Source organism: Ciconia boyciana, chromosome 2 (genome assembly GCF_034638445.1).
Source record: "Ciconia boyciana chromosome 2, ASM3463844v1, whole genome shotgun sequence".
Lineage (NCBI taxonomy): Eukaryota > Metazoa > Chordata > Aves > Ciconiiformes > Ciconiidae > Ciconia > Ciconia boyciana.
The window spans coordinates 27,357,288-27,383,517 of NC_132935.1; the positions used below are offsets into that span (position 1 = coordinate 27,357,288).

The following is a 26,230-nucleotide window of genomic DNA, read 5'->3' on the forward strand; positions in this document are numbered from 1 at the left end:
TTATGTTAATTAAGGAAGATGCAGCAAGTTGCAATATTTTATGGGAAGAGAGGCAAGTGCAAGTGCAAATTGTTGTGCTTTTTGCCTTATTGCAGAGGGGAAGGAAGAAAAGTTTCGTCCAATTCTGAAGGATTTTGTAGCTCCATATTGTAATGCATGCCAGGAGGCTGGGAGGTAGAGGTAGCAATTTTCATTGACTTCCACCATACTGTGTTTGCTTCATTAAAAAATTACAAATTTGTTGGCAAAAAGCAGTAACATATTGCTAGAAAACATCAAAATTCACAGTGTAAATTCATAACTTAAATTTGTGTTCAAAACTGTGGTTTTTGAATTCTGTCTTTTCTTTTAAAAAAGAAGGAATAGCATAATAAAAGGATATAAAGCTCCTATTTCTAGGTCAGACCAAAGATCTTTAAGCCAAATGTCCTATTTCTGGCAGTATATCGGACTCGCCAAAATCTTTATTACGTGAATGGACTTTATAACATTCTGAAATGGTAATCACAAAGGAGAAATCACTAAAGTGTCAATGCCTTATGCAATTATATATGTCTGATGTTATTTTGATGTGCATTATAGAATGGAAATAATACTTATTCCTGATTTATCTGAAAATATACTACTGTTTCTAACAGGTTTTATTTTTTTTCTCTTGTTTCTACAGGAAGTTGCCCTTGTCCTTGCAGCTATACTGGTATTTTTGTTGGCTTTCTATGCTTTCTTTTATCTTAACATTTCCAATGAAGTTGACCTTGATCTGGATCCAGATGAAAACTAGCAGATGCGATGAATCTGTCATCAAGATTTCTTCAGCTTGAACAAGACTACATAGGAACACACAGTCCCTTCACTGTGAGACAGTAAATGATGCCATTTCTTGCAGTTCAAATTCATAAGAAAGTTTTGCAATACGTCAGTCACTTTTACATTCCAGATCTCCAAAATAAGAGAACACTCATGCCTGGCAAGTGTATTTGGTTAACACCAAAGCCAGGAGCAGCAGTACAATACATGAAGTTTATTGTTTACATTATTTTTTTCTCAGGCAGAGAACTTTGATGTCAAAAGACAGGTGCTATTATTATCATGGGTATTGATGCTGACTTCACAGGAGGAGAGTCTGCCTTGACTAAATTTAGGAATCAAAGCTTCCTAATAGCCAAATTATGTTCCTTTTCCTTTCCCAAAGGAAAGCAGAAATACCAAATAAAAAGTCTTTCCTTGATTTGTACTTAAAATATATCAAAAACCCCTCATCCTTTCTCTCCCTTTTAATCTTTCTTGTGCATGTGTGCACACGCGCGCGCATGAAGATAGAAGAAATTGTAGGGAAAAAAAAACCTTTTTAGAAGCAGTCTGTCACCTCCTATATGGACTTAATTTTATGTCATCCCAGATTCTGTGTGCCCATATATCTGCAGTAATCTTTTTCATTCTTTTGCCAACTGTTCAGCACACATGTGTTCTGTCAGAAATGGCACCTGCATGACAGAAGCTCTAACATTCGCATATGCCTCTGAAACACAGTTCTTTGCCTCCTGTGCTGTCTGAACTAGTGTAAATAGAAAGTTCAGTTGATGTTGGTTTTAATTAGTGTATTGCTCTATTATTAATATAAAGTAAAAATCGTATTTTAATTATACTCTTCCTGCTGGTTGTGGTATCAACTTGCTCTACCTGTTAGGGGGATGTTGTAAAAAAATTGCTTTCCAGTTATGCAATCATTTTAATAATCAAACTAATGTGAGAAGTTGTAAGTATTAAAAAACCTTTTTTTTCATGTGCACTAATAATTGGGAAAATCTTGGCCCCATGACATCCTTCAGTTCTTGCAAAGTACCTTTCAGAATATGCACTGTAGATAACATTTCTGATCCCTTTGATAACCACAAGCCACTTGCAGAAGTCGGTATGTCAAAGCAGCTGCAGGGAGCTGTAAAATTCTGGCTTTATCCTGTTCTGCTTCAGCTTTGGCATATAACTGACCTTGTGGTTGTAAAGGTTCAGTTTTGATCCTTTTAAAAATGTGGTCAGTCTTTCTCTAGTTCGGATTCACTTTGATACCAAGAAAAGCATAGAGCCATTGGTGCTGAATGTGGCAAGGGAGTTAGGCAGATTGACTTCCAGAAAAGTTGTTATAATTCTGAAATTCTATTAGCAAACTAGCTTGGCTTTATCTTTGATACCAATTTCAGGGCTGAATGTTGGGTTAGTTGCAACTGAGATATTTACTGACATGTTCCAGAAATGCCTGACTAAGATTTCTTACAGTGATTTTGAAGACAAAGAGATACAAATCATAGCAAATATTATAATGGAAAATATATTTACTTTAAATTGACACAGTCCCATTATCACCACTTAAGGAACTTAGATCAATACAGTTAATTCTTAAACCATACAGTAACTATGACCATATACATTATGAGTCTCTAAGGATCCACTTCTTACCTGTCATACTCATTCACTTTATGCAATGCAAAACAACTCCTCTAGAAATTCAGAGTACAAGTCTTCCAAAAAGAAAATGAAAGAGAAGCATAAACATATATGTGCAAATATTTGTCATTTTCTAATTATGACTGTTAGAGACACAAAATCCTAACATTTATGCATTCATATGACTTATAGTCCGCTAATACTCGCACACATGACCAAATGCTTAGCAACATGTTGCATTCGTGGTGAAGCATTATCTGACACATGGCCCGACATTCAGTGGAGAGAAAAGCATATCACAAGCTGTCTCCTTGGATGTGACATGCCTTTCACTTCACCAGTGCCACACTGCATGTCACAGAAGCTGCAAACCTCTCCTGTTACTTTACATGAGCAGTTTTCTTGTTCCATAAAATGCTGGAAAGATTGCTTTCTTAATGTCTGCACGTAGCTCCCTGGGTGATGTGTGGCCTGAGAATGATGTGTAGTTATCCCCTTCATGCAGGTTGTCTCCTAACTTACTTTCTGAATCAGTTACATGAAAAAGCAAGCTATTCTTACTGTCAAATTTATGAACATGAAGCTCCTGGAAGAGGAAGATTGTATTATTTCCCATAATTATGATTCAGACAAAATCTGAAGCGCCTATATGTGTGATTGAAGCAGCTTCCCTGATTTGTGGCTTATCAGTCCATGTTGCCCACGAGTGCCAGAGTTTGCAGTTTGTCTGTTGGCTTCATTTGGGTTAGGCCTCTTCATTCACATGAAAGATACTCTCATGTAACAAGAAAACTTCCTTTTGCTTAGATAAACTGGATAGACTTCTGTTTGGTGTACATAGAAATACATGGCAAATATTGCAGCAAATACACTTTTTCTCTTGTCAGTACCATAATTTCTAATGGGACTATGTCAGTAGTTTTTTAAAGCTAAAAGCTCCCACTTTTCATCAAAGTATTAATCCTTGGTTTTCTAAAAGGCAGAAGCGCAACAATATTAGCAATGAGGTCTGATTCTGAGCTTACTAATTTATGATTTCCCTGAGTTCACTGAAATTACAACTGATTTACTCCAAGGGAAAATCAGAATATGACCTGAAGTTACTTCTGCTTTCTGGAGCGCTACATTGTCCATGCCTGATATTTTAAAGTAGAGACTGATTTTAATCTTGCAAACAGATTATTTTGCCCTTAATTATATCTGAGACTGAATGCCTCTTGGTTTTTGGACCACCTATTTTTGTATGAGTTGCTCAGTGTCTGTTTTCATAATAAATGTATTTTTACTATTTTTGTGCTCTTATTAATGTTGGATGTGTCACACTGAATTATATACACATTTGCAAGGACATTAAAGCAATCTAAACAGCACAATGTTCAAATGTGAGCAGTGATACTCACCAGTTTTAGAATATCTGGATTATTCTAGGCAGTTCTAGCACCTAAGCTCATGTTAAAACTAAGCGTAGCCTATTGAAGACAATAAGACAATAAAGAGATCTTCCCTTGGCATCCTACGCAATACCAATAGAGCAGATCTCTTTCTGCAGACAAAGTCGTTCCATGTAGCTTCCATCAACTTCAGACAGATTGACATTATTATAAAAGTAATACTTTTATACGCTTGTTTCAAAGGAAGATTGCTGATGAAACTGTTTACACAGCAGCCTTGGCTTAACGGGGCAGGTTTTTTCAAGGATATTCACCTCTGGGGAAAGGATAGGTGTCAGTATTGTTGTTGCCCTCTGCTTGTGGAGTAAACTGAATTTCTTTCCAGCAGAGGCTGTGGAGGAGATGCCTGTACTGAGTCCTCGCACTGTGGGTGGGAGCGGGTGTCCCATCTGGAAGAGTCTCTGGCTAGGAAGGCACAACAGTCTTCCAGCAGTGATTTTGCTCAGTAAATCTTTCCTCAGCAGTTTTCCTTTTCCCTTTGATCCTACAAAAGCAGAACCAGCATGTAGACCATCTCAGGACAGAAGCCTCAATATAGTGGTTTTACTAGTGCTGCTGGTGAACATTGCCAAGGAAAGGCTTTAACTCTATTTCCTAGAGTCCATAAATATATTTTACTGGAAGCTTAGGAGGCATGTTAAGCATTTCCCTAATGGACCCTAGAGATGTATTTAAACTTTTCTTGAGAACACTTTATTTAAAGTTCACTGTTGCATATCATGCAGACATCATGTTGTTCGGGAGCTGTCATAGCACCTTCCATGCATCAGACCAGTAGTAGCAGGAACAACATGTAGACTGTGAGATTATGCCGCAACACGCAACTGCAAACATATGAAAGACGAGCAAACTCATCTGTTTAGGTGTCATCTAGAGTAGTTGACCTAACAAGTTGTGTTTGAAAACAAATGTTTTTTAAACAACCCTACTAAATGAAGGCACAGTGAAAGCCCTACAAAGCCGCTCATCCCATTTCCATGAAAGTTTCTACCATGGAAGAGGCTTATGTGCTGACTTAGGGCCAAGTTTTGAATGCTGCCCTTTCAGGGAGGAAAACGTTGCTAGCAGCTCCCGGTAGAGTGATGATTCATTTTGCTCTCATATGGGATTGTGCCTATAAGGCACAACTGAGCCAGTTGGAGAAGGTCAAATGCATTCAGGACAATTCTCAGTGAAGGACTGTACTTGAAATGCAGACTAGGCAAGTTAGAGTGCCAACAAACAGGATACTACAGATCTTGATCGCATTTCAAGTTTTACTTACAGTAGCATAATAATTAGTGGTGCTTATGACTAAGAAAATAACAATATGGCACATCAATAAGACAGCAGAAATGTGATGTTGGAACTGGTTCTTAAAAGATTTTGTAGTGGATTATGCCTGCACTTAGGGAAATGAATCCATGAGATGAATAAACTGGCAAAGGTTGTCTGTGATCTTATGCTTACATATTTTTCCCTGAAAGAGCCGACGGAGATATTTTGCAACACTTTTCCCCATCATCCTATTAGTTTGCTGTAATACATTCTTTTGTGGATGTATTTCTGCACTTTTCCAAGAGTGGAAATTTTTTTTTGTAGTTCGTCAATGCATTTAATTGACAGAATCCTCTACTCTTCATTTTATCCCCCCCTTAATCACAACGAAATTGGTGAGGAGACAGCCAAAATGTTAGGTACCAGTGTCTCTCAAGCAGATGTCACACCACTATTTTTTAGCTCGTTTAAATGAATAAACATACTAAACTGTGAAGTATTACATTTTAGATTTTTTCATTAAAAAAAAATGGGACAATCTGTTTACTGTCCTTAATTGAGACAACAATCCTGGTGGTTGCCAGGTTTGGCAGTTGTAATGATTAACTATAAATATTGGGACAAATCGACTAACTGGTGATTGTGGAGGATAGTTCTAGTAGAAGCCTCATTCTGCATGAATCCTTTTTTCAGTGCTATATTTTTTCTAACTTCTATAATTGTTATACTGGTTTTGCATGTTAAAACCACAAATAAAGACATGACTAGTCAAACAATAGGCTTGATTCTGTTGTCTTATTCTGAATCACTAAAAAGGCAGATAAAAGCTGACAGCCCTGCAGCACAGTTCATGCCTCGCCCAAATTCTCCCTAAAAGGTGTTTGTTCAGGTCAGTTATAAATGTGAGCTACAAAGTGATTCAATTTGCTGAGCCTTGGAAAAACTGAGCAGCATACAGTTCGTTGGGAGTTTGCCATTTCACAAAGAGATTGTAGGAATTTCAAAGAGCAAAAGCCACAGGAGATGGGTATGGAGTTTGGTGACAAACTGATGTCATTCTCCTATCGCAGTTCCTCCGGGAATAAGAGTGGAAGAAAATTGAAATAAAATGGGCAGTTCTTCCAGGAGTCAACCACCTCACAACTCACCGTGTTGCTCAGGAAGAGGGTGGAAAAAAAGCTAATTCTGCTATCAAATCAGAGCTCTCTTAACTTCTTATTTTTCATAGGGGAAAAAAAGAGCCAGGAGGAGATAAAGATGTCTGAAACGAAGCAGCTTCTCATTGGATCAATGATTCATTTATTTAAGTAAGGAATTTATTTAAGGAGGGTTTGGGGGATTTACACAAAGCATAAGTCAGGCTAGTTGCTGTTGCCCTCATGTATAAAAAAAGTCACATTATGCCAAGCTAGAGTAGCTTTGTGTGTCTTACTGAGTTAAATGTAAATGTACTGATACTGGCAATGTCCTCATTTCTCTAGAGACACCTTCTCCTGTGATACTATCAGCAGAGAGGAGGGACAGGGAGGGAAGTGGCAGGGGAGCCCATTTGCTGATTCTGCACTCCTAAAGCATCACCCCTGCTCAGTGGGGAGCTGCTGGTGTTTAGAGTAGGACTGCGGTCCTGGGTTGCTTTGGACAGGCTACAAAAAAGAACAGCGCAGAGCTTAACCTACAGGGTGAGTCTCCTGCCATCCACTGGTGCCTGATTTGTTGCCACAAATAAATAGAAGCTGAGATGTTCAGGCTTTTCACTTTTATTTATTAGGTTCTCAGGGAGGTGCCAGAAAAATTGTCTTTTGTTGTCCTTTTGAAACTTGTTTCTGCATAGTTGTTTCCCTTAGCATCTGTGGGGCTGCTTTCCAGTCAAAGAATGCCACGCTCATGCCTACTGCTTTTGGTAGGAAAGCTGTGGACATTACCCTTTTGCAAGGAGGGGCTGGGGAGCGACCTGCCGTCTCCCCTGCTCTCGCCTGGCTGAAGCTGAAGAGGCCTCAAGTAGCTATTACTGTGTAATATAGTAAGACTTGCTCTGGTTTGGGAAGGACAGCAAATTCTGAATTCAGGGCAGCTTTATTTAGCTTTTCCTGCCTGAGGAGCCTTCAGAGCAGCCCACACCATCAAAGTCAGGTTTTTGCTTGCTTCCGTTTTGATGGCTTCCTTCAGCTTCCCATTTAAAAGATGAGCTTAGGTGCTATGGTTGTGTACTTAAAGCAGGGCTGCTTTAACAATGGTATCATGGGTTCTCACTGCCCTAACGAGCTCGTGACTGTTCCTTCTTAAAAGGCAGACAATCATATTTGTGTTTATCTGTTCATTAATTGTAGCCGTTCTCGAGCTGCTCTTCTTGGGCAGTACTTTCCTTTGTGCCACCATGTCTCTGCTGCTCCAGTAATAACGGGACGTGCTGAACAGAGAAGAGAGTAGAGCGGCTTCTTCAGGTTATTACCAAAGCCCCAAATTCATTTAAAGTTAGGCGATATATGTGGGGGAAGTTTTCCCAGTGTGGTATATAGATTCTTATTTTGAAGAGCAGCTCTTTAAAACCTGCTCTGTTCTTGTGGATGCCGTTTCACAGTCCTTGCCCTTACACATGAAGGCTTGTGAGTTCACGTTAAAATAAGACAAGTTGTAAACATGACTGTGTTATTCATGAGAATACGTCAGAATTTTTTTTTCTCATAAACGAGTCATCAGCTGTTTTTAATTAATAGAAAAGTGGCTTTGTTTGTGGGTGATACAGTTTGATCAAATGTAGCTTCTCATCTGAAATGTTACAGAATGATAATTACCTCCCTTTGGTTAAGGGTTGCCTCAAAATAGGAATTATTTGTAATATGTATGACTTTTTCCACAGACTGTGATGCTGAAATTTGGTAAATTCTCCACAGAAATATCAGATCTATGACTCTAACAAGAGCAATGGTTCTGAAATGTTTCCTTGTCAACGAGTTTTACCTTCTGTATTAGGAAATTTTCAAGTTGATATCATGATGGAGTGGGTAATGCCTGAAGGACAACTGAAAAGAACAAAATAAATGCTTAAGAGACTCTTCACATGCATTATTCAACCTCTTGTATACACACTGCTGTGACTGGACTATGTCAGTGTTACAGGGTGATGGAGAGGCAACACATCTGAGACAATCATCTACTTTGCTTGTGATTGTTGCACCCTCAAACTCACGGGGGCAAGTGTTTCTGCTACACTGTGTTATGGTCTTGTACACAGAAGGAATGTCTCTTACTAAATGGATTCCTATGGACAGAAGAAGAAAACTTCAGTTTTGTACATCTTCATGTAAAATATACAGATAGAATTAAGAAAAAATGCTCCCTGTGAGTAAGGGCATTTGGAAACAAGAATCATTCCTGCGGCACAGGAGTTGAGCATGGGCATAAAACATGATACATTTAAAAGATAATACAAATACAGAAAGGAAGTTTTCATTACACTGCACATTTATAAAGGATAAAAGTAGGCCTCACTCCTCTGTCATATATTCATCATTCCTTACAGTACAGATCTCTAGGGTAGTTTCCACAAAGCCATTATTCCCTCTATTCCACCACTAGTTTGGGGATCGTCATTGCCAACTCGGAATGAAAAATGATCTTGTGTTTCCCAGAATGTAAACAAGAAAATTAAAGTATCCTTGTTAAGCATTGAGTTATTCAGTTGCTTTGAAAGGGCCTACCAGAGGGTATGTACAATAATGCATAATGCAAAGTGATGTAGAATAACAGAAAAAAATTATAACTGACTTCCAACCGATCAGCTAACTATGGAGCTGGCCTGGGGGCCTTCAGCGCTTCCTTGCTGCTTCCTTGCAAAGCCTTGAGGAACAGATCTGTCACATCCACTCATCAACATTTATCTCAGTTACCATCTTAGTTTTCATGTCCTTTGTAAAGAATTAAAACTTCAGGGTCATTGGTCTGGAGAAGGCTGGTTTTGATCTTTGCACCTAGATCAGGCCTTGCAGCTTGCTCAGATCAAGGCTCTTTGGCAGATTCCTTCCAGAGAGCCATGAGCAGTTTGAAAAGAGACTGCATACTCGTCCATCAGGTTAGCAATGAGAAAACACAAGTTGAAGACACTGAAAAAGTGACTCGGCCTCCCTTGGAGAGAGAAGTATTTGCTGAGGTTGTCTGGCAGTGGGGTACCAGATATGTCAAGCTCCGTACGAAGGGAGGAGTGAGCCCGGGCAGACGGATCTCAGGATGTCAGCAGGGACTGGATGCAGATGTACTGCCAGATGCTGCTTCTTATGCACTCTCTCCTCCAGTGGCACAAACCCAAGAAAACTTATGAGAGGACCCCAGTGCAATCTTGCTCCTCAGGAGTGAGTCAAGATCATGAGGAGTATCTCTTATGCTAAGGATGATGAAAAGTTGGTCAATTCATTAACAACTCAGGACTGTAGGAACTGCAAGTGCTAAAATATACCTTCTTTAACCTAACAGCAGGGGTTCGTTTGTAAATGAACCTTCACAAAAGTCTAGGCACATTATGGATAACCAAACAGTTTAATACTTGTAATGGGGAAATCTATGCAGCTGAATATGAGAGGAAAAAACATTTCCATGAGAAATATGTTAATTCTGTTCCAGAGGAACTACAGAGGCCCTAGCTCTGATGGGGTCTGAGGAAGGAGTCATGTACACTAATGATGTCTGCCTCCTTTCATCATGTGCTAGTAACAGGGTAACACATCTTTCCACCCAGCCAACAGGAATACTTTAATTAAGTAAAACAGGATTACAAAACACCAGGCTACCTAACTGCCCCAGTTTAGACAGCTGCAGAAATAAAGCTCTCAGTTCATTAAATTATAGCTTATATAGATAGCCCACTATTATGTGCCTCACAGCCAAATATCAAAAACAGATCCACCAGCAACATGTTCATGCGCTGTCAAGTTCTCCTGTGTCTCAGAAGTCTTGAGGAATACAGAGACTATCACATGTGTGAGAGATTTTGCCTTATGTTGCTCCTCTCACAAGGTGTTCCTTGACCTTAGCATAGGCTGAGCGCTAAAGTTGGCAGGCTAATGAGGAGGAAAAAGAGGATATTCTGTAAAACCTCCACTATATGCTAGTCTTAATCATTTAGAGGCAGACATCACAGCCATCCTTGGAGGTGGAACTGGGATAAAGTACTCTGGGAAAGACACTGTTCTTCCTCTTTGGAAAGCACAGTGAAAAAAGCTTTGGGCCATCTATGTCCCAGTGGAGGAAAAATCAGTGATGTGGAAGGATGAATAGATGGTCCTGAAATGAGGACAGCAACCAGCAAGCTGAGAAGCGCCTTCTTCCAGAGCCTCAAATCCACAGCAGTGCTGTGGCCCAAAGGAGCAGCACTGCCTCTCCATCCGAAGCCCAAGCCTTTGGCCAGCTCGCTCTGCGTGGGAGCTTGGGTAGAACAAACCTTGTGTGACCCTTCAAGAGCAATTACACAGGATGTCTCTCCAAGAATGAAAATTTGCTCACACAGGAGAAAAGAGCTTGAAAACCTCTATGTAATACTACCACCCACCAACACCCACTATTTGTGAATTATATCACTGGCTTTCATCCCTCTGAAAAACAAAGTTGATTTGACTAATACTGTAATGTTCCTAATGACTTGTTTTTTGGATATATGGCAGCTGCATTTTAAAAAAAAAGCCCACGCAGATAGTGGCTTGATTCACTGTGGCTGGCACAGATCGCCCTTGCTCACAGAGATAGGCGCAGCGCCTCCGGCAGAGCAGCTTGTGTTGGAGAAGGCAGGAGTGCCCATGGTTATGCCCTCGCCACACGCTTCTCCCAGTGGTATTGGCTGCACTGGGAGTCCTGAGTCCCTGCAGGGCCAGGGCGGCTGACGGTGCTCCCTGCTGCTGCGTCGGCCCTCCAAGCAGTTTAAGTATTGACAGGGCTTATCTGTGCAGTAGACCTGAGCAAGCAGTACCCTGGAGGCAAAACCAAGGCAGGAATGCACGTGGGAGGATGAGCAGAAGCCCCAGGGGACACAGAGCCTATACGCTAAGTTGTCAGGAGGACGGTGTCTAAATCCAACTCCAGTCAGAAATGACGGGAATTTAGAGGTTGGTTTGGTTTAGGGTTGATTCTTGGCTGATCCTGAATGTACAGTGAACAACTGCCCATGCCAGAAGTCTCTGGAGAGCAGAAGGCAGTCTGGAGTTGCAGATGTGTGAACTTGCCTCCGAAGGGCTGCTGCCCTCCAGACTGTCTGCTCTCTGTCCCCAGTGGGACCACAGGTGACTTTTGCAACAACCTGTCTGGTAACACACTGACCCACTTCACGCCATGGCAATATTAAATTTACTTCTGGATGTGCTCGGGCTTGTGGGCCCGTGATCTCTGAAGGGCTGTCCCCAGCTGCTCCCAGGATAGCCCATGTTTGTTGCCTGTATGAAGGGTGAATATGCATGAGCATGCATGAATATTGCATTGAGAAAGACTCTGTGGGCACATTCAAAGTAATTCAGCTTTTGGTGTAAAGGTTCTAAATTTGCTCTGGCATAATTATATCCTTTTTGTTTAAGACTTGTGACTTGTTTTTTTCTGATGTTTTTCACACAGCTGTATCTCTAACCACCACTGAGATTTTAGCAGAACTTTAGGAGACTGTATCACTTTCTGTCTCCCACACACATGTGTGTTTTCTTGGGCTGCATTAAATAAGATGTTTTGCACTCACTATATTTTGCAGGAAGCCAGTATGGCAGAGTTGCAACTTCTGAATAGTTCTGAATTGAAAATATGGGGAAAAGAATAAACCTAGACCCTCATCTCCAAAAAATAAATTGAATAGTTGTATACATTATTCAGTCATGGATTAAAATACTTATTTCAAATTATTAAATCATTAATAATTTAAATACTTTAAACTTTTTAATTAAATCCACCATGCTGAATAATATTAAATTCATTAAGATAAAAGTGATAGGTTGGGATGAATATAGGCATCTTAAAAAGCAGTTCTCTTCGCTCACTGCGTGGTGCTGGCAGGCTTAATCCTGAGACTTGCTCAGAACATGTTTCACAGCCATTGGGAAGCTGCAGTGCTGGCCTGTCACCGGCGGGTTTGTCCTTCCTTCAGCATGGTGTTGGGATAGCTGTACAGCTTAAGATTTTGCCATTAGGATGAGGCAAATCTCAAAAATCTAATAATTACTAAACACCCTGTAGAACTTTTCTCCAAAGCTAAGTGTTTTTAGCTGTGGTTTTCCTACAAACCTCAACTCAAATAATTTCCCTGTCTTTATGACTTAGTTATAGTACTTCTCCCTTCTCCTGATCCTAATCTATCACACAGCATGATATTATCCATGTTTAAGCAGATGTGGTGATTCGCTCCAGAGGTGGCTGCATTTCAGTAACTGGATAAAGTGGTCCCTCCGCATCATTTTGCAAAGATTGTAGAATGATTTGGGAGGAAACATTCTATCTAAATGTAAATTATTTTACTATTATCGTTATTATTATTACCATAATCATCATCGTCAACTACTAGGAGTCAATAATAAGAACTTATTTATCCACATTTGGAGTAGAAAGAAGCACACAGAGGAATACAGCAAAGGTATTTGTCTACCTTGTGCTTAATGTGAATGGACTCATAGTTTATTATCAGTTTTGCATTTTTTGCCTTGGCGCAGCTAGCACTAAATGTAATGAAAACAGTTTAGAGGTATTTGTCTGAATTCAGTAAACAAATTGTTTTAAATAGTTTTGAACATGAATTTCACATTACGGCTTCATTTTCCTGGCAGGCTTTATTCTTCGGTTGTAGGACATCATTACACCGACTGTGTGAAGCACTCAGAGAAATGGTTTACAGGTGCATCTCACCTGTTGCTCATTGTGACAAGATTCACACCATTTAAAGAATGGCTGTAAAATGCTCTACATGGAAATCCACTACCTGATTTTCTAAACATGGTGCATACAACTAATTCCTAATAAAATCTGGATCAGTCTTTGTTAACATAGCCTGTTCTCCAACAGTGAGGAAAAATCTGTGTTTTGCACCTCTGAAACATGCTGGCTGATGGCAGAAAAATATTTGGAAATTCCCAGATACAAACCCCAGAGTTTAAGAGGATTCAAGACCAATGAAGGTTTTACCCATTGCAACACTCTAGCCTTACAGTATGCAATTTCTCAGTCCCTGATCCTTGGTTGGGTACCCAGGGTTCATGAACAGCACATGCAGGTACACAAGGATGGAGCATGCTGCCTTAATTGATCAGAGAACACAGAGATGTGGATGCCAGGAGCCCATCTGAAATCCCATGCCCTTCCCACTTTCAAATGGTTTTTTAATAGGCTTTTGAATTTCTGTGCCATCATGAAGACTTGTCCCTTTCCCCACCATCTGAACACTCTTTGGATGGTAGGTGCCTAAACCATCTCTGTCAAAGGTAGAGCGGCTGTCACATCTCTAAATCACAGTCCTGATGGAAATTACCACTCCTTTTCTGTGAGAAGGGATGAGAAAATCTCACACTGACTTCCAAGAAGATGAAGCCTCCTGACTAGAGTGTATCACAGGAGGAATGAGCTCTGACCGGGCAGAGTGAGGCATTGAACTGTAACTCTCATATCCCATTCAAATACTGCAGTAGCTTAGAAAAGAGGAGGACTCCAGTGGCCATATTTCAAAAGAAATTGATAGCTGCCATTGTGTTTTATGTAAAATCCAGTTTCAGAGCTGTTTGGTAGGAATTTTCAGAGTGCTCAAACCAGCCCTGGGGGAAGATAAACAGAGGAACACATTTTTTGGGACCCAGCTAAACTGGTGCCTGAACTGCATGTTGGGCAACTTGAGCTTTTCAAGACTGAAGAGCTCTTGGGTATCACCAGAATTCAAGATGTCTGGGGAGCTTTTGTACTAGCAGCCAAAGTCAGGGAGAGTTTGGAAACCTCCGGGAGCAGACGGCAGAATCTCTGTTTTGGACGTAAGCACATAAATTCCACCTCTGCCAGGTTTTAAGCGCCTAAGTCCTTTTCTGAGTACAAAGATATGACAGATATATATGGCCGCCCTTCAATCTGAACTCCGAGTGGCTTTTTCATTCTTATTGCACAACTCAGGAAACTTTTATACCTTAATTTATGCTCAATGTATATTGAACAGCACTTTTTTTATCCTGAGTTTTCCTTCCACCATTTCTTGCTAAACTGGTGTGCAGTGGGCTTGAAAACGCATGAGGGGTTTCTATAAGAACACTGTGAAATAATAAATACCACAAAGCACCTCTGCAATCTCCAAATAATGTAAATGTTTTTTTCATTTAATTACTATCTGCATTTCTGTCCAGCTTCAGAATAATACAGCTGAATAAGTAATTAATTAATATAGGAATGCAGTTTAATAACAGCACAAGGGTTCTGTGTTCACCTATTGGTTATGGGCACTAGCTAGCATGCTGATAACAGGTTGTTGCCATTCTTGTCACCTCATTAGAAAATTAGCGTTTAATTAACTTAGGAAGATATGGAACAATTTTGATCTGGGAAATATTTGTACACATTGTCTATTGGAATTAAAAGCTCCCATCCAGCAAAAAGCACAGCAGCCTCTACAGCTGGTGGCTGTTGGCCCACAGAAACTAAACAGACTCGCCGGTCTGTGCAGCTGCAGTCGCTGCCTTTGATTTGGAGGGGAAAGGGAAGCTGTGAGACGCACTCGTATCTGAGGCACCAGATGAAAGGAGTGATCCAGCCGTGGCGTCAGCGCTCGCCTCGCAGGCACTGTAGCAAGTCCCCAAAAGTCTTAATGTGCGGCCAGCGCCAGCCTATGAACTGTCAAGTGAAAGCTTTGAAGGAAAGATGGCTCTGCGTCAACCTGGGCCTGATGCAGCCTCCCTGAGATCAGTGGGAGTCTTCCCACTGACGTCAGTGGCTTTGGCCGGCCCTGCTGGGGGTTTCTGGCCCAAGAGCCCCGATGCTGCTGTGAGCCAGATGCGGGGAGAGGCAGGTCAAGCTGCACGAAGGTTAACCACCGCCAGTCTGGAGGGGCAGGGGGTGGGGAGGAGAAGAGGACAGCAAGAAAGGGAAGGGGCTGCTGAAAGGTAACTGAATTTTCTTGCTGTTGCTTTCTTGTGTTGACACTGGCTGAGTGGTCTGAGGTTTGATTTAGGTGCTCTTGTGGATGAAAAGATCCTCTTTAAACTGCAATGTTGAAAAACAGCCTTAAACCTCCTGCTAGCAAACACAAAATAGAAAAAAATCCCTGGTTCTTAGGGTGATTTGTTATTCTGACCTGATACTTTTATTTAGGTTGATGCAAAACCAGAGGAACAGTCAGACGACGCTGAGCCTCGCTCCTGCAGGGTGAGGAATTCACACCTACGTGCGCCAGCACCGCCGTGCGCATCCGCGGGGGATTCCTCCAAGCAGGGGTAAATAGTTGCATCACCTCTGTCATCCCTTGGGCTTGGGAGCAGACACTGCAAACCCTCTGCACGTGTTTAATGTTGCACATGCAAAGCCGTGGAGTCGTGCCAGCATCCCACAGGTTTCTCCCACTGATGTTCCCGCAGCTGCGGCTGCGGCAGCAGGATCCGTCCTAACCCCGGGCTGAACCAGACCTCTGCAGCAGCCAGCCCGCCTCGGCTGCGCTCGCAGCCCGGCTCCAGCGTCTCCAGGTACTTCTGAGAGAGATGTCACTGCCCTTGCCAGCAAAAACAGAGCTCCCAGCTCTTCGCTTGCCCTTCCCCAGCCCCGCCAAGCAGATTACCATCTGCCAGGAGCGCTGCAGCAGGACATGAGGGTCTCACTGAGCAGGATGGGTGGGCTGTATAGTGTAAGGCTGTCTCCCTTGGGGGGATCTCACTCTTGTCAGTGCGATGGGCTGACAGGTAGGGACTGACAGCACCCATCAATCACACCTTTAACAGCCTGAAATGCTGCCATTTCCCTTGCAGAGAGCAGCAGCCAAGCCGACAGGCTGCGCGGGGCTGTCAATGAGGCAAACGTCCTCGGTGACAGAGCTGCTCCTGGGGGGATCTCCCACGCTCGTTCGTGTTTATCCCCAGCAACTGCCCCCTATTCTTCCTCCTGGCGTGAGGTGAACAAATATCAGAGTTGGAGGGATTAAGAGTAATTGTGTTGCGATGGGCGCAGATGCTTTTTAAGGCAGACACTGAAGCGCGTGACACTGCTGTACGCGGTGTGTCAGGGCATGAGGCAGGCAGATAAAATGCAGTGGTATTCCTTCAGCAAAGGACAGCCAGACCCAGTACCACAGGGACGAGGTGTGTATGCCTGTGTTACATGCCTTTAATTAGCAGCAGCAATTAAAGGCTGTTTGTGGGTGTGAAGCAAGCGATGTAGATTGAACATAAGCACCGAGGCTTCGCCATTTCTTGAGAGGGAAATGATCCCAGCCTTGAGAACTGCAGCAGCGTTTTATCACCCCAAAATCATCCAGTGCCTTCAGAGTAAGATCAGTGCTGAAGGCCAAAGGTGGAAGTAACATGGCTCAAAGTCCTTTCAGTGCCCAGCAGCAATAGTTAAATACTTGAAGGGAGAGACAAATAAATGAGGAAGCAAAGCAAAAAGCAGCAAACAAACAAAACATCACATTAAAATCTCACTCTGTGTCAGTCTTATGTTTTCCCACAACTGGTTCAGAAGAACTGGCTGCTTCTAGCTGCCAAATAGTCCCACAAGCCTGTTGTAAGGAGCACAGGCTGGGCCCTCACTGACAAGTGACTCTGTTGTGTGTGTGGCTCCACAGGAAGACGTGAGGACAGATCTCTGTCTGGTGGGGCCTGACGAGCCCTGGTGTAACGCAGACCGACTTAGGCCAGGGCCTTCAAAAGAAAACGCCACGTAGTCATGCAGTTTTACACTGGCCTTTCCATTTACATTTTCCTGTGTTTACGCATTGCTCCCACTGCCAATAATTTATCTTTAGTGAGATTCAGACCACCTACTTCGGTGCTAAAATCCAAGAATATGATTTAAAAACCTACAGGCCATCGCAGCTTAACCCTAGAGGCACCTACATCCATTTTAGACCCCAGAGCTCCTGGGAGCAAACACCTGCTGTTCTCAGAAACGTTTGGGCATTTAAAGGAGCAAGAATCGGAGCACAAAGCCATCATCTTCTGCTTGTGTGCGGCAGCCAAGAGGCAACTGAAGCATGGTTGGGCCTGTGTCAGCTCGGGGTCCAGCATCAGCGGCAGGGTCGTTGTGTCCCTGCTCCGTATACTTTGCTCCCCCCAGCTTATCCCGCTTTCTGGATGAGACTTGTGGGCCACATCTGTACTAGCAAATACACCAGGCTAGAACACGGTTGTGTCTCCCACAGTTGTCTGGACTGTTTCCTTGGTAGGTTTCTCCCCAGCAAGATTCGGGCCTGAGCTCACCTGCTATGGCCAGTCAAGGTCTGGTCAAGATCTGGGATGTCATGTCCATGTCTGCCCATCCTTTACGTAACAGCCACTTCTGCCGTGCGGTAGTTGAATCCTTACAGCCCATCCAGTCCCTGCTCTCAGAAAATGTAAGGAGAGTTACACCGTTGAATGCTGATGAAATTTCAGGTAGTGCTAAGTTCTGCCCCCTCCATGCTACCTACATTCTGGCATTTCACTAATTTGAATTGCTGATCTATTTAAAATGTAAATTGCTGATCTATTTAAAAGGCTACAGCAGGAGCACAGTTTACATGGAGATCCAGCTGGGATGGAGGGTCAACATTCAAGTTCAGTGTTCTCTTTCTAAATAACTTGGCTGCTAGAACAACACCTCAAGGATTTGAATTTAGTAGATCAAATTTTCTTCTCAGTACATCCCCACTGACACCACTTAGGTCAATGGACCAGCTTGTGATCTCAGTTAAATCAGCATGTATTGGGAGTAACATTACAGAGACTAGTGGAACTATTCCAGATTTATATTGGTGCTAATGAGACCAAAATCTGGTCCAATGTACTTGCAGAGACAGAACGGAGAGCAAAGCATTCATTCCGTTCCTCAAGTAAAATATACCGCCCTGCAGACTTTTTAAAATCTTTGAACACAAGTCTGTGTATAACAATAAGAATAAACAGAGTGAACACTAAAAGAATAACAGAATAAAATTTATCCATTAACCTATACCAAAACTAGTAAAACCTGGGAGTGTTCCTGGGTAGATGCAAAAAAATATTGATCATATCAGATAAGCTACATGAATGTTCAAATTATGAGTTAACAATTATTTTTTAAATGTTCTAGTTTAACACAATATTTTGAGATGAGAATAATAATTCAAGGTTCCAGCCTTGCAAAGACTGGGGTACACTACTTTTGTTAGTGATACCAACATCTCATTTACTTTATTCATGTTTTTTTAATCACCCATATGATTCTTTGTACTTCTATTCCCAAATACCTGCCAATTCCTTTCTTTTTATTCTTTCCACCTTAGCTTCTTTGTGTTTTGTCGGCTTTTTCAGAGAATATTTGAGAAAGCAAACTTTTTTTTCTTTATACGCATGAAGAACAGTATGAAAATTTTATAGTTGATATGAGATTGATTACCAAAATCAGAAAAGATTGGTTCAAGTTCTTGAATGCTTATTATGATAGAAGAGACCTCCCCTGTTTTAGCTCATTGGAAACTTCTGAATTCTTCCTGTTTGAATGACGAAATGTGGTAACTAGCACTCTGATCACCAAGCTCCCAGTGTTAATACAAGTGCAATGCAGTTGTAGAAACCAACGGGCCATCAAAAATAGAGGTATGAACTGGAGAACAACCAGAACAGCTCCAGCTTCTCTAGCATTAGCAAAACCTGTAGTTCAAAAGGCCCTACCCATTGGGATAGGGTAGCAGAAACCTCTATAAATTGCCTTCCACCAAGCTGGCTCCTTTTTTCAGGTTTGCAGAATGCTGGTCTGGAAGTGTGGAAGAAAAAACATCAGGAAAGATTTTTCATAAAATGAAAAACAGAGGAAGAGAGAGAGAGATGCCAAACATATATATCTAAGCTGTCCTGTCCCTTTGCTTTCAAACTAGATGAGAATAGGGAAAGGGGGGAGAAAAACCAAAAAGGGACAGTAGGGTGGTAGAATAGGGGAAAGCTAAAGAAAGGTTTTAATCCCTCAGGGATCCCTCTGAAGGAGGATGTTTCCTGTCTTCCTGCTCTCGGAGTCCTATTTCTAGGGTTTTGCTTTTTTTTCCCCCTTCTTTCTTTCTTTTACAGTTATAGCTATATGGACTGGGATTCAGTATAGAAAAATGTGTATATACATGCCAGAGGTTTAGCTTTATGGGAATCAGTGGAGCTGTGCTGATTTACATGACAAGAGGATCACACCTTCCTACCTGGTATTTAAACTGAAATAGCAAACTGTTAGTGGCATAACTTGTACAGGGTTTGTATTTCTGTTTTAGCCAGTTTCTGATATGGACAAGGGGAAAAAAGCACACAGAGATCTTTAATATCATCTCTAATAAGAATCTGAGCTCCAAACTTGATAGTATGTGACTGTGCATAAAATTAACTAGATGTGTCTGTTAGCAGATCTGGCTGAAGTTGTGCATGATTATATTCTGCATGCGTATTTGTTTTCAGTCATATTTACAGGGGTGCCTCTATCCTGATGCTTCAGTTAACTGTTACTTTGAGGAAATAAACAGAGGTGAGGGTCCAGTCACCTTCAGCTGTTGGAAGCTAATAAGGTGTTAATGAAACATTGGCAAATAGCAGCAGTTTAGCACTCGGTTGACACTTGATTTTTAAAAGAGACAGAGTGTAAATAAGCTGTGTTTGCAGTGAAAATTAAAATAGTGGGAGGTGGGGGAACAAATAACACTCTCACAGTTTATTGGTTTTAAGCAGGAAACACTTGATAGACCACATCAGGGAGAGTAACTCGCATGCCACAGTCACTGGCTGTCAAACAAGACAGGATGGCAAAGGGATCTGTTTTCATACATGCCTTTTTAAGACACTCTTAGAATCATAGAATCATAGAATCATTTAGGTTGGAAAAGACCTTTAAGATCATCAAGTCCAACCGTTAACCTAGCACTGCCAAGTCCACCACTAAACCATGTCCCTAAGCACCACATCTACACGTCCTTTAAATACCTCCAGGGATGGCGACTCAACCACTTCCCTGGGCAGCCCGTTCCAATGCTTGACAACCCTTTCCGTGAAGATATTTTTCCTATTATCCAGTCTAAACCTCCCCTGGCGCAACTTGACACCATTTCCTCCTGTCCTATCACTTGTTACCTGGGAGAAGAGACCGACCTCCACCTCACTACAACCTCCTTTCAGGTAGCTGTGGAGAGCGAGAAGGTCTCCCCTCAGCCTCCTTTTCTTCAGTCTACACAACCCCAGTTCCCTCAGCCACTCCTCATGAGACTTGTGCTCTAGACCCTTCACCAGCTTCGTTGCCCTTCTCTGGACATGCTGCAGCACCTCAATGTCTTTCTTGTAGTGAGGGGCCCAAACCTGAACACAGTATTCGAGGTGCAGCCTCACCAGTGCCGAGTACAGGGGCATGATCACTTCCCTAGTCCTGCTGGCCATGCTATTTCTGATACAAGCCAGGATGCTGTTGGCTTTCTTGGCCACCTGGACACACTGCTGGCTCATGTTCAGCCAGCTGTCAACCAGCACCCCCAGGTCCTTTTCCACCAGGCAGCTTTCCAGCCACTCTTCCCCAACCCTGTAGCATTGCATGGGGTTGTTGTGACCCAAGTGCAGGACCTGGCACTGAGCCTTGTTGAACCTCACACAATTGGCCCCAGCCCATCGATCCAGCCTGTCCAGGTCCCTCTGTAGAGCCTTCCTACCCTTAAGCAGATCTACACTCCTGCACAACTTGGTGTTGTCTGCAAACTTACTGAGGGTGCACTCGATTCCTTAATCCAGATCATTGATAAAGATATTAAACAGAACTGGCCCCAGCACAGAGCCCTGGGGAACACCACTTGTGACCGGCCACCAACTGGATTTAACTCCATTCACCACCACTCTCTGGGCTCGGCCATCCGGTCAGTTCTTTACCCAGTGAAGCGTATGCCTGTCCAAGCCATGAGCAGCCAGTTTCTCCAGGAGAATTCTGTGGGAAACGGTGCCAAAGGCTTTATTAAAGTCCAGGTAGACAACATCCACAGCCTTCCCCTCATCCACTAAGTGGGTCACCTTGTCATAGAAGGAGATCAGGTTAGTCAAGCAGGACCTGCCTTTCATAAACCCATGCTGACTGGGTCTGATCCCCTGGTTGTCCTGTATGTGCCATGTGATGGCACTCAAGATGATCTGCTCCATAACCTTACCCAGCACTGAGGTCAGACTGACAGGCCTGGAGTTCCCTGGATCCTCCTTCCAGCCCTTCTTGTAAATGGGCATCACATTTGTAGGTGCATGTCACATTTATAGATGGGCATTCTCACATAAAGCCAGCCAATGCACATAACCAGTGTAAGAGGACACTTGGCACCCCTGCCTCCAACCTCTGTGTTCTGTGGGAACATCTGGCCCATTTCAGACCACAAATCCTATGAACGCTTGTGGTTGTTCATGAGGGATGTGCAGTAGTCCCTTTCTGCAGGGCACCTAAAGCTGTCAAGGAGCATGAGCTCTGTTCCTGTTGTATCAAGGACAGCAAACACCTTGAGAAATGGTAGCACACTGAAGATTTATTAACTTCTATGTCCTGTAGCAGGGCTGTGGAAGTGATCTCTGGGATGCAGGGAGCAAGTAATTTAGGCTTGATATGTATCAGCCAGCTCTACATAAGGTAGTACAACATCATCCTGAGTGAATCTTTCCTTTTTTCACCACTCATAGTATAGAAGTGGGTCCTGGAGATGGTATAGCCAAGCTATACCTGGTATCCTGCTTCTAGCTCTGAAGGAAGAGGATGATTGGGATGGAACGGGAGCTTCCTTGGCGAGGGAGTGGAATTAAACAAAGGTAGCTTAGCAGGCTAGCAATTCAGAGAGATCTGGGAAGAGCATTAGCAGCTTTGTTTCAGAGTGGCTTCTTGGAGTAGGGAGCATTGACATCAACACCTAGATCTAGGCTCAATAGGAAGGTGGACATTTGTAACTGATGCACTGAGGATTTTCTGTTTATGCAATATATCCAGAAAGATTCCTTGATAACATGTTCTACAACAGAAGAACTAATGCCAAGGCAATTAAAAAAGGGAGATACCCTGAGGACATCATTTTTTCTGCATAGTTACAAAGACATTGTTTGTTTTGCAGGTGAGTAGTGTGTGAGTGATGTTTCCTTGCCAGGTTGGAGAGACTGGTGGGTTCCATCAGATTATCAGCCATGTCTGAAGTTACTTTAGCAGCGTGGAGTTGTTATAGTTAGTAACCTGAGTTACTTGATTTATTTTTTCCCCTGTTCTCATATGTCATATTCATTCACAGCAGCCCTTACTATAGTGTACCTTACCAGCATAAGGCAGCTCCTTTGGCACACATACTGTATAATAATCTCTTACAGTACATTACAATTGCAAATTAGAGTTAGCTTTAATTTAAAATGTAAAAATTTCATTTTTCTGAGGTAAGGATTGTCAGAGGAATAAACCTGTGGGTGTAATAAACCCATGGGTATTAGCAGTTCTGAAGTGTTGAATAAATGAAAGACACAAAGCCTATATTTTTGTGTAGGGTAAATAATGCCACACATAAATATTGAAGTATTGAACATAAAACACTCTATGCAAAAATATAGACCTTGTTTGCTTGATTCTCCCTGATGTGTTAGAAAAGCTTTAACCCAAGGGGGACTATAAGTGCAGTCTTTAAAACGAATTCAAGTATTGTATGTTGTCTATAAATTTCTCTATTGAATTACTGTCTTATTTTCAGTTTGAAGCAATATATTTTGTTTATGAAGACTACAGCGTAGTGGGTATCTTTTTGGTATCAACACACTGTGAGATAAACATCTTGCAATATGTTTGAAAGAATCTGCAAATTCACACTTCCCAAATGAGACAGAATCCCACATCCTTGAACATGCTTCCCAGTAGCGCTGGAGTCTGGCCCCAGTCAGAGTTGGGATGCTGGGGAGGGCACAGGGGGTGCCCCAAGTTGACTGTGAAGCAGCTTGGGTACCCGTCCACTCACACACTGGGGACTTGGGGTCAGGATTTCCCCAGGTCAGGCTGGCAAAGAACATTGAGAGCCCTTTTTCTGCCTTTGTAGTATATGGTCCATTTCCTAGGATAATCCATTTTTTCACTAGCTGCTATTATGAGGACATAAGACACCAGGAGGTGCACTTTGACCTCTCCTGTTCTCTTCTGTCATACACAGAGTATTTGAAGCTTTTGGCCTTTTGTACTAAAGGTCCAGTTTTGTTGTAGGATGTCAAGGCTCCTTTTGTAAGGGGCACAGAGCATAATTCCTATGATGCTTTTGTCACAACAGTGTATTTGTTTTAATGACAACTAAGCCACCTTTAGCAAAAGCAATTGACCCTTGGTGATGGACTGACTTTCTTGCCATCAGAGCATGGAACATTTGTTTTGACATTAATGCAATAATACCAGTCTGCTGTTTTCTCTAAGTATTGTGTTCTGACTATGTAGCGAAAGTTTGTGAATGCAGAAAATGAATGTTCAAGTAGTTAGAATATAGAAATCTGAGTGAAGAATCGTTTGCAAATAGAATTTTCATCCTTTTTCTCCTTATTTAGCATCTAAAATAAAGAATACAAGGTCTTTTTTCTTTAGATCTAGGGCACTGCAGCAGAAGATTGTGTAAACACTTATAAAAGGAGTCATTTGAGGCTATGAAACGAGGAGAGAGAGAAGATGAAGCAAATACACTATCATTTATGGTGTAGCAGAAAGTAAAGAGGCGACTGAGATGAATAGAAAGAATGAAGGAAAGAACACTAATATTTCTAGAAAGAAATTATTTCCTCTGGGATATTTTAAAGGAAAAACAAAAAGTAATAGGAGTTTAACACCTGAGGAAGATCTGCTCTATCATTGAGCTGTGAGTTGCTCTTTGCTCATAAAGGTTGAAAATCTGAAAATGACCAATTTGGATTATTCAGGAGCTTAAAAAATTACTGCACAGAGTTCTGCTTGATTGCAGAACTTGGGGAAGATTATTCCAGATAGTAGCTTCTCCTCAACCCATGAAGACAATATTTTCCTAGGCTATGCTAGAAGTTCAGGGCAGGATTCAGTTTGAGATTAAGACAGGCACATTTGAGTGCCTAAATGCAAGTGTCTTAATCTAAAACAAGTCTAAACAGTCTGACACTCCATATCTATTCCAGACTAATGTTTAATTTCCATTTATGTTCATTGGACAGGAACAGTCATCTCCTGAGGAACTGCCATCCCAGCCTGTGGTCAGGACTGCAAGCTAAGTGGGATAAACCTCCTGGATATGCTCAGGTGACTAATTTGGATTAGACACCTAAGTAAATTATTTTAAGATGACTTCTGCCTCTAGCCTTTAAACTTCACTTTTCAGCTATTCCAGATTCCTGTCAGTCCTTGGGAAACCATCTTTGAAAAACAGGTTGTCCTCTGTTGGCATACATGTTTTTCATACCACAAGGGCATGGGTGGTTTACAGAAGCGTTTGATGGACAGGATGGCACACTGTCTTGGGGATAGATTTCAGACTGTGAAAAATAGTGTGCTGGACATTCAGCACAGAATTTCAGCTTCTGGTCTGGGCAGCTCTGGAGGAACTTATGGCCTCACCTTGCTGAACTGCTACCAGTTGATTTGCAGTGTGCAATGGAGAGTGGTTGTTTTCCATGCTCTGAGAGGGACTTTTTTTGGAACAGTATCTAGAATGCATTGCTTATTTTGCTGCCCTTCTACACTCTCTGCAGAATTAGCTTTTGAGCACTCTTGGGGTGGGGTGTTTGTACACCAAGGTCCCCGTTAGCTGTGGCATATGGCTTGCAAATATAGCTTGTATTCAGGTTGCAAAGTGCCAAGGATTGATTACAGGCTACTAGCCTCTTCGGGTAGCTTGTTTTGGGCTTATAAATGTCTCGCACAGGCCCAGCATGCCCATGCATAAATCCTCATTGCAAAGAAGGAGAGGAAGGCAGGCAGATCTGGACAAATAGGCCAAGTTCCTTAACTGGCAGTGAAGGTTGTTGAGACCTTTCTCTCAGATGTAATAATACCTTGTGATTTCTCTCACTGTGGCCAATTTGAAGTTTACACAGGTGATTTTCTGGTGGGTAACTGTTAGGGTGCTCTGATCCCAAGCAGCTGGACCACTAAAGTTGGAAGCTCTGTTTAACTGCATTCTCCATGTCCAGATAAATAGTCATTCTGTTATGAAGCAACAAGCATGACCGCGCACAAAGGGTTGAGTCCTTTTTAATTAGGAGCTCCCATGATGATTATTTTCCTGGCATACAAAAAAGGAAAATTAACCTATGCGTATTTTGCCTCCGAGCACTCTTCAAGGGTTTCATTTAATTTGTCAGTGATACAGAAAGAGGAGTAATTTCTTAGTAGATATTTATCTGGAGGGAAGAAGGTGGTAAATAGTTACCCAGGCCTGTGAAGTGCAGGTGTTCATTAAGTGTACCCTGACATAAATCTCTTCTTTTTTTCTTTTGTCTCTTCTGTTTGTTTGCTCTCTCTTGTTTTATTCAAGAGCAGCTGAGTGTTACCCAGCAGGGATATCCACCTGTGGTCACTGGGGTTGATATGTCATAAATGTTCCTGGAAGCTCATTAAAATCCAACTCACAAGCAACTTTTGTTTGCTTTTGAGCATTCTCTTAAGAAACTCTGCAGACAACATTTTATTACATCAAGATATGACTTTTTTTTCATGGACTTGTCTTTTATATCACTTTAAAAACAACTGGTTGTGTTCTTTTTTAGAAGTGACAGTTAAGATTTCATCTATAATTACAGCAAGCCCATACTTCCTTAATAGGTTGCAACTAGAGGCTTAACAAAAAACCCCCAAAACCCAAAAAAACCCCCCACAACCAGAACCCAAAACTTCAGAAAGCTTGAAACTTTGCTCTGTAGTTTGCATTACTAACTTATTGGTCGTTCGAAACACTGGCCATATAAAACAGCTCTTTTACT

The 26,230-nt window shown here is 42.0% G+C and overlaps 1 protein-coding gene across 15 annotated transcripts in view; it reads left to right on the top strand.

Annotated features, from left to right (window-relative positions):
• The window catches only part of TRIQK (triple QxxK/R motif containing), a 64,056-nt gene extending 60,324 nt beyond the window's left edge, over positions 1 to 3,732 (top strand). For all 15 annotated transcript variants that reach the window (XM_072852230.1, XM_072852218.1, XM_072852228.1 and 12 more), the window contains one exon: positions 668 to 3,732. In XM_072852230.1, the coding sequence (XP_072708331.1) occupies positions 668 to 781 (114 nt within the window). In that variant the 3' untranslated portion in view covers positions 782 to 3,732. The remainder of the gene's footprint in view (positions 1 to 667) is intronic.
• The last annotated feature ends 22,498 nt before the right edge of the window (positions 3,733 to 26,230 follow it).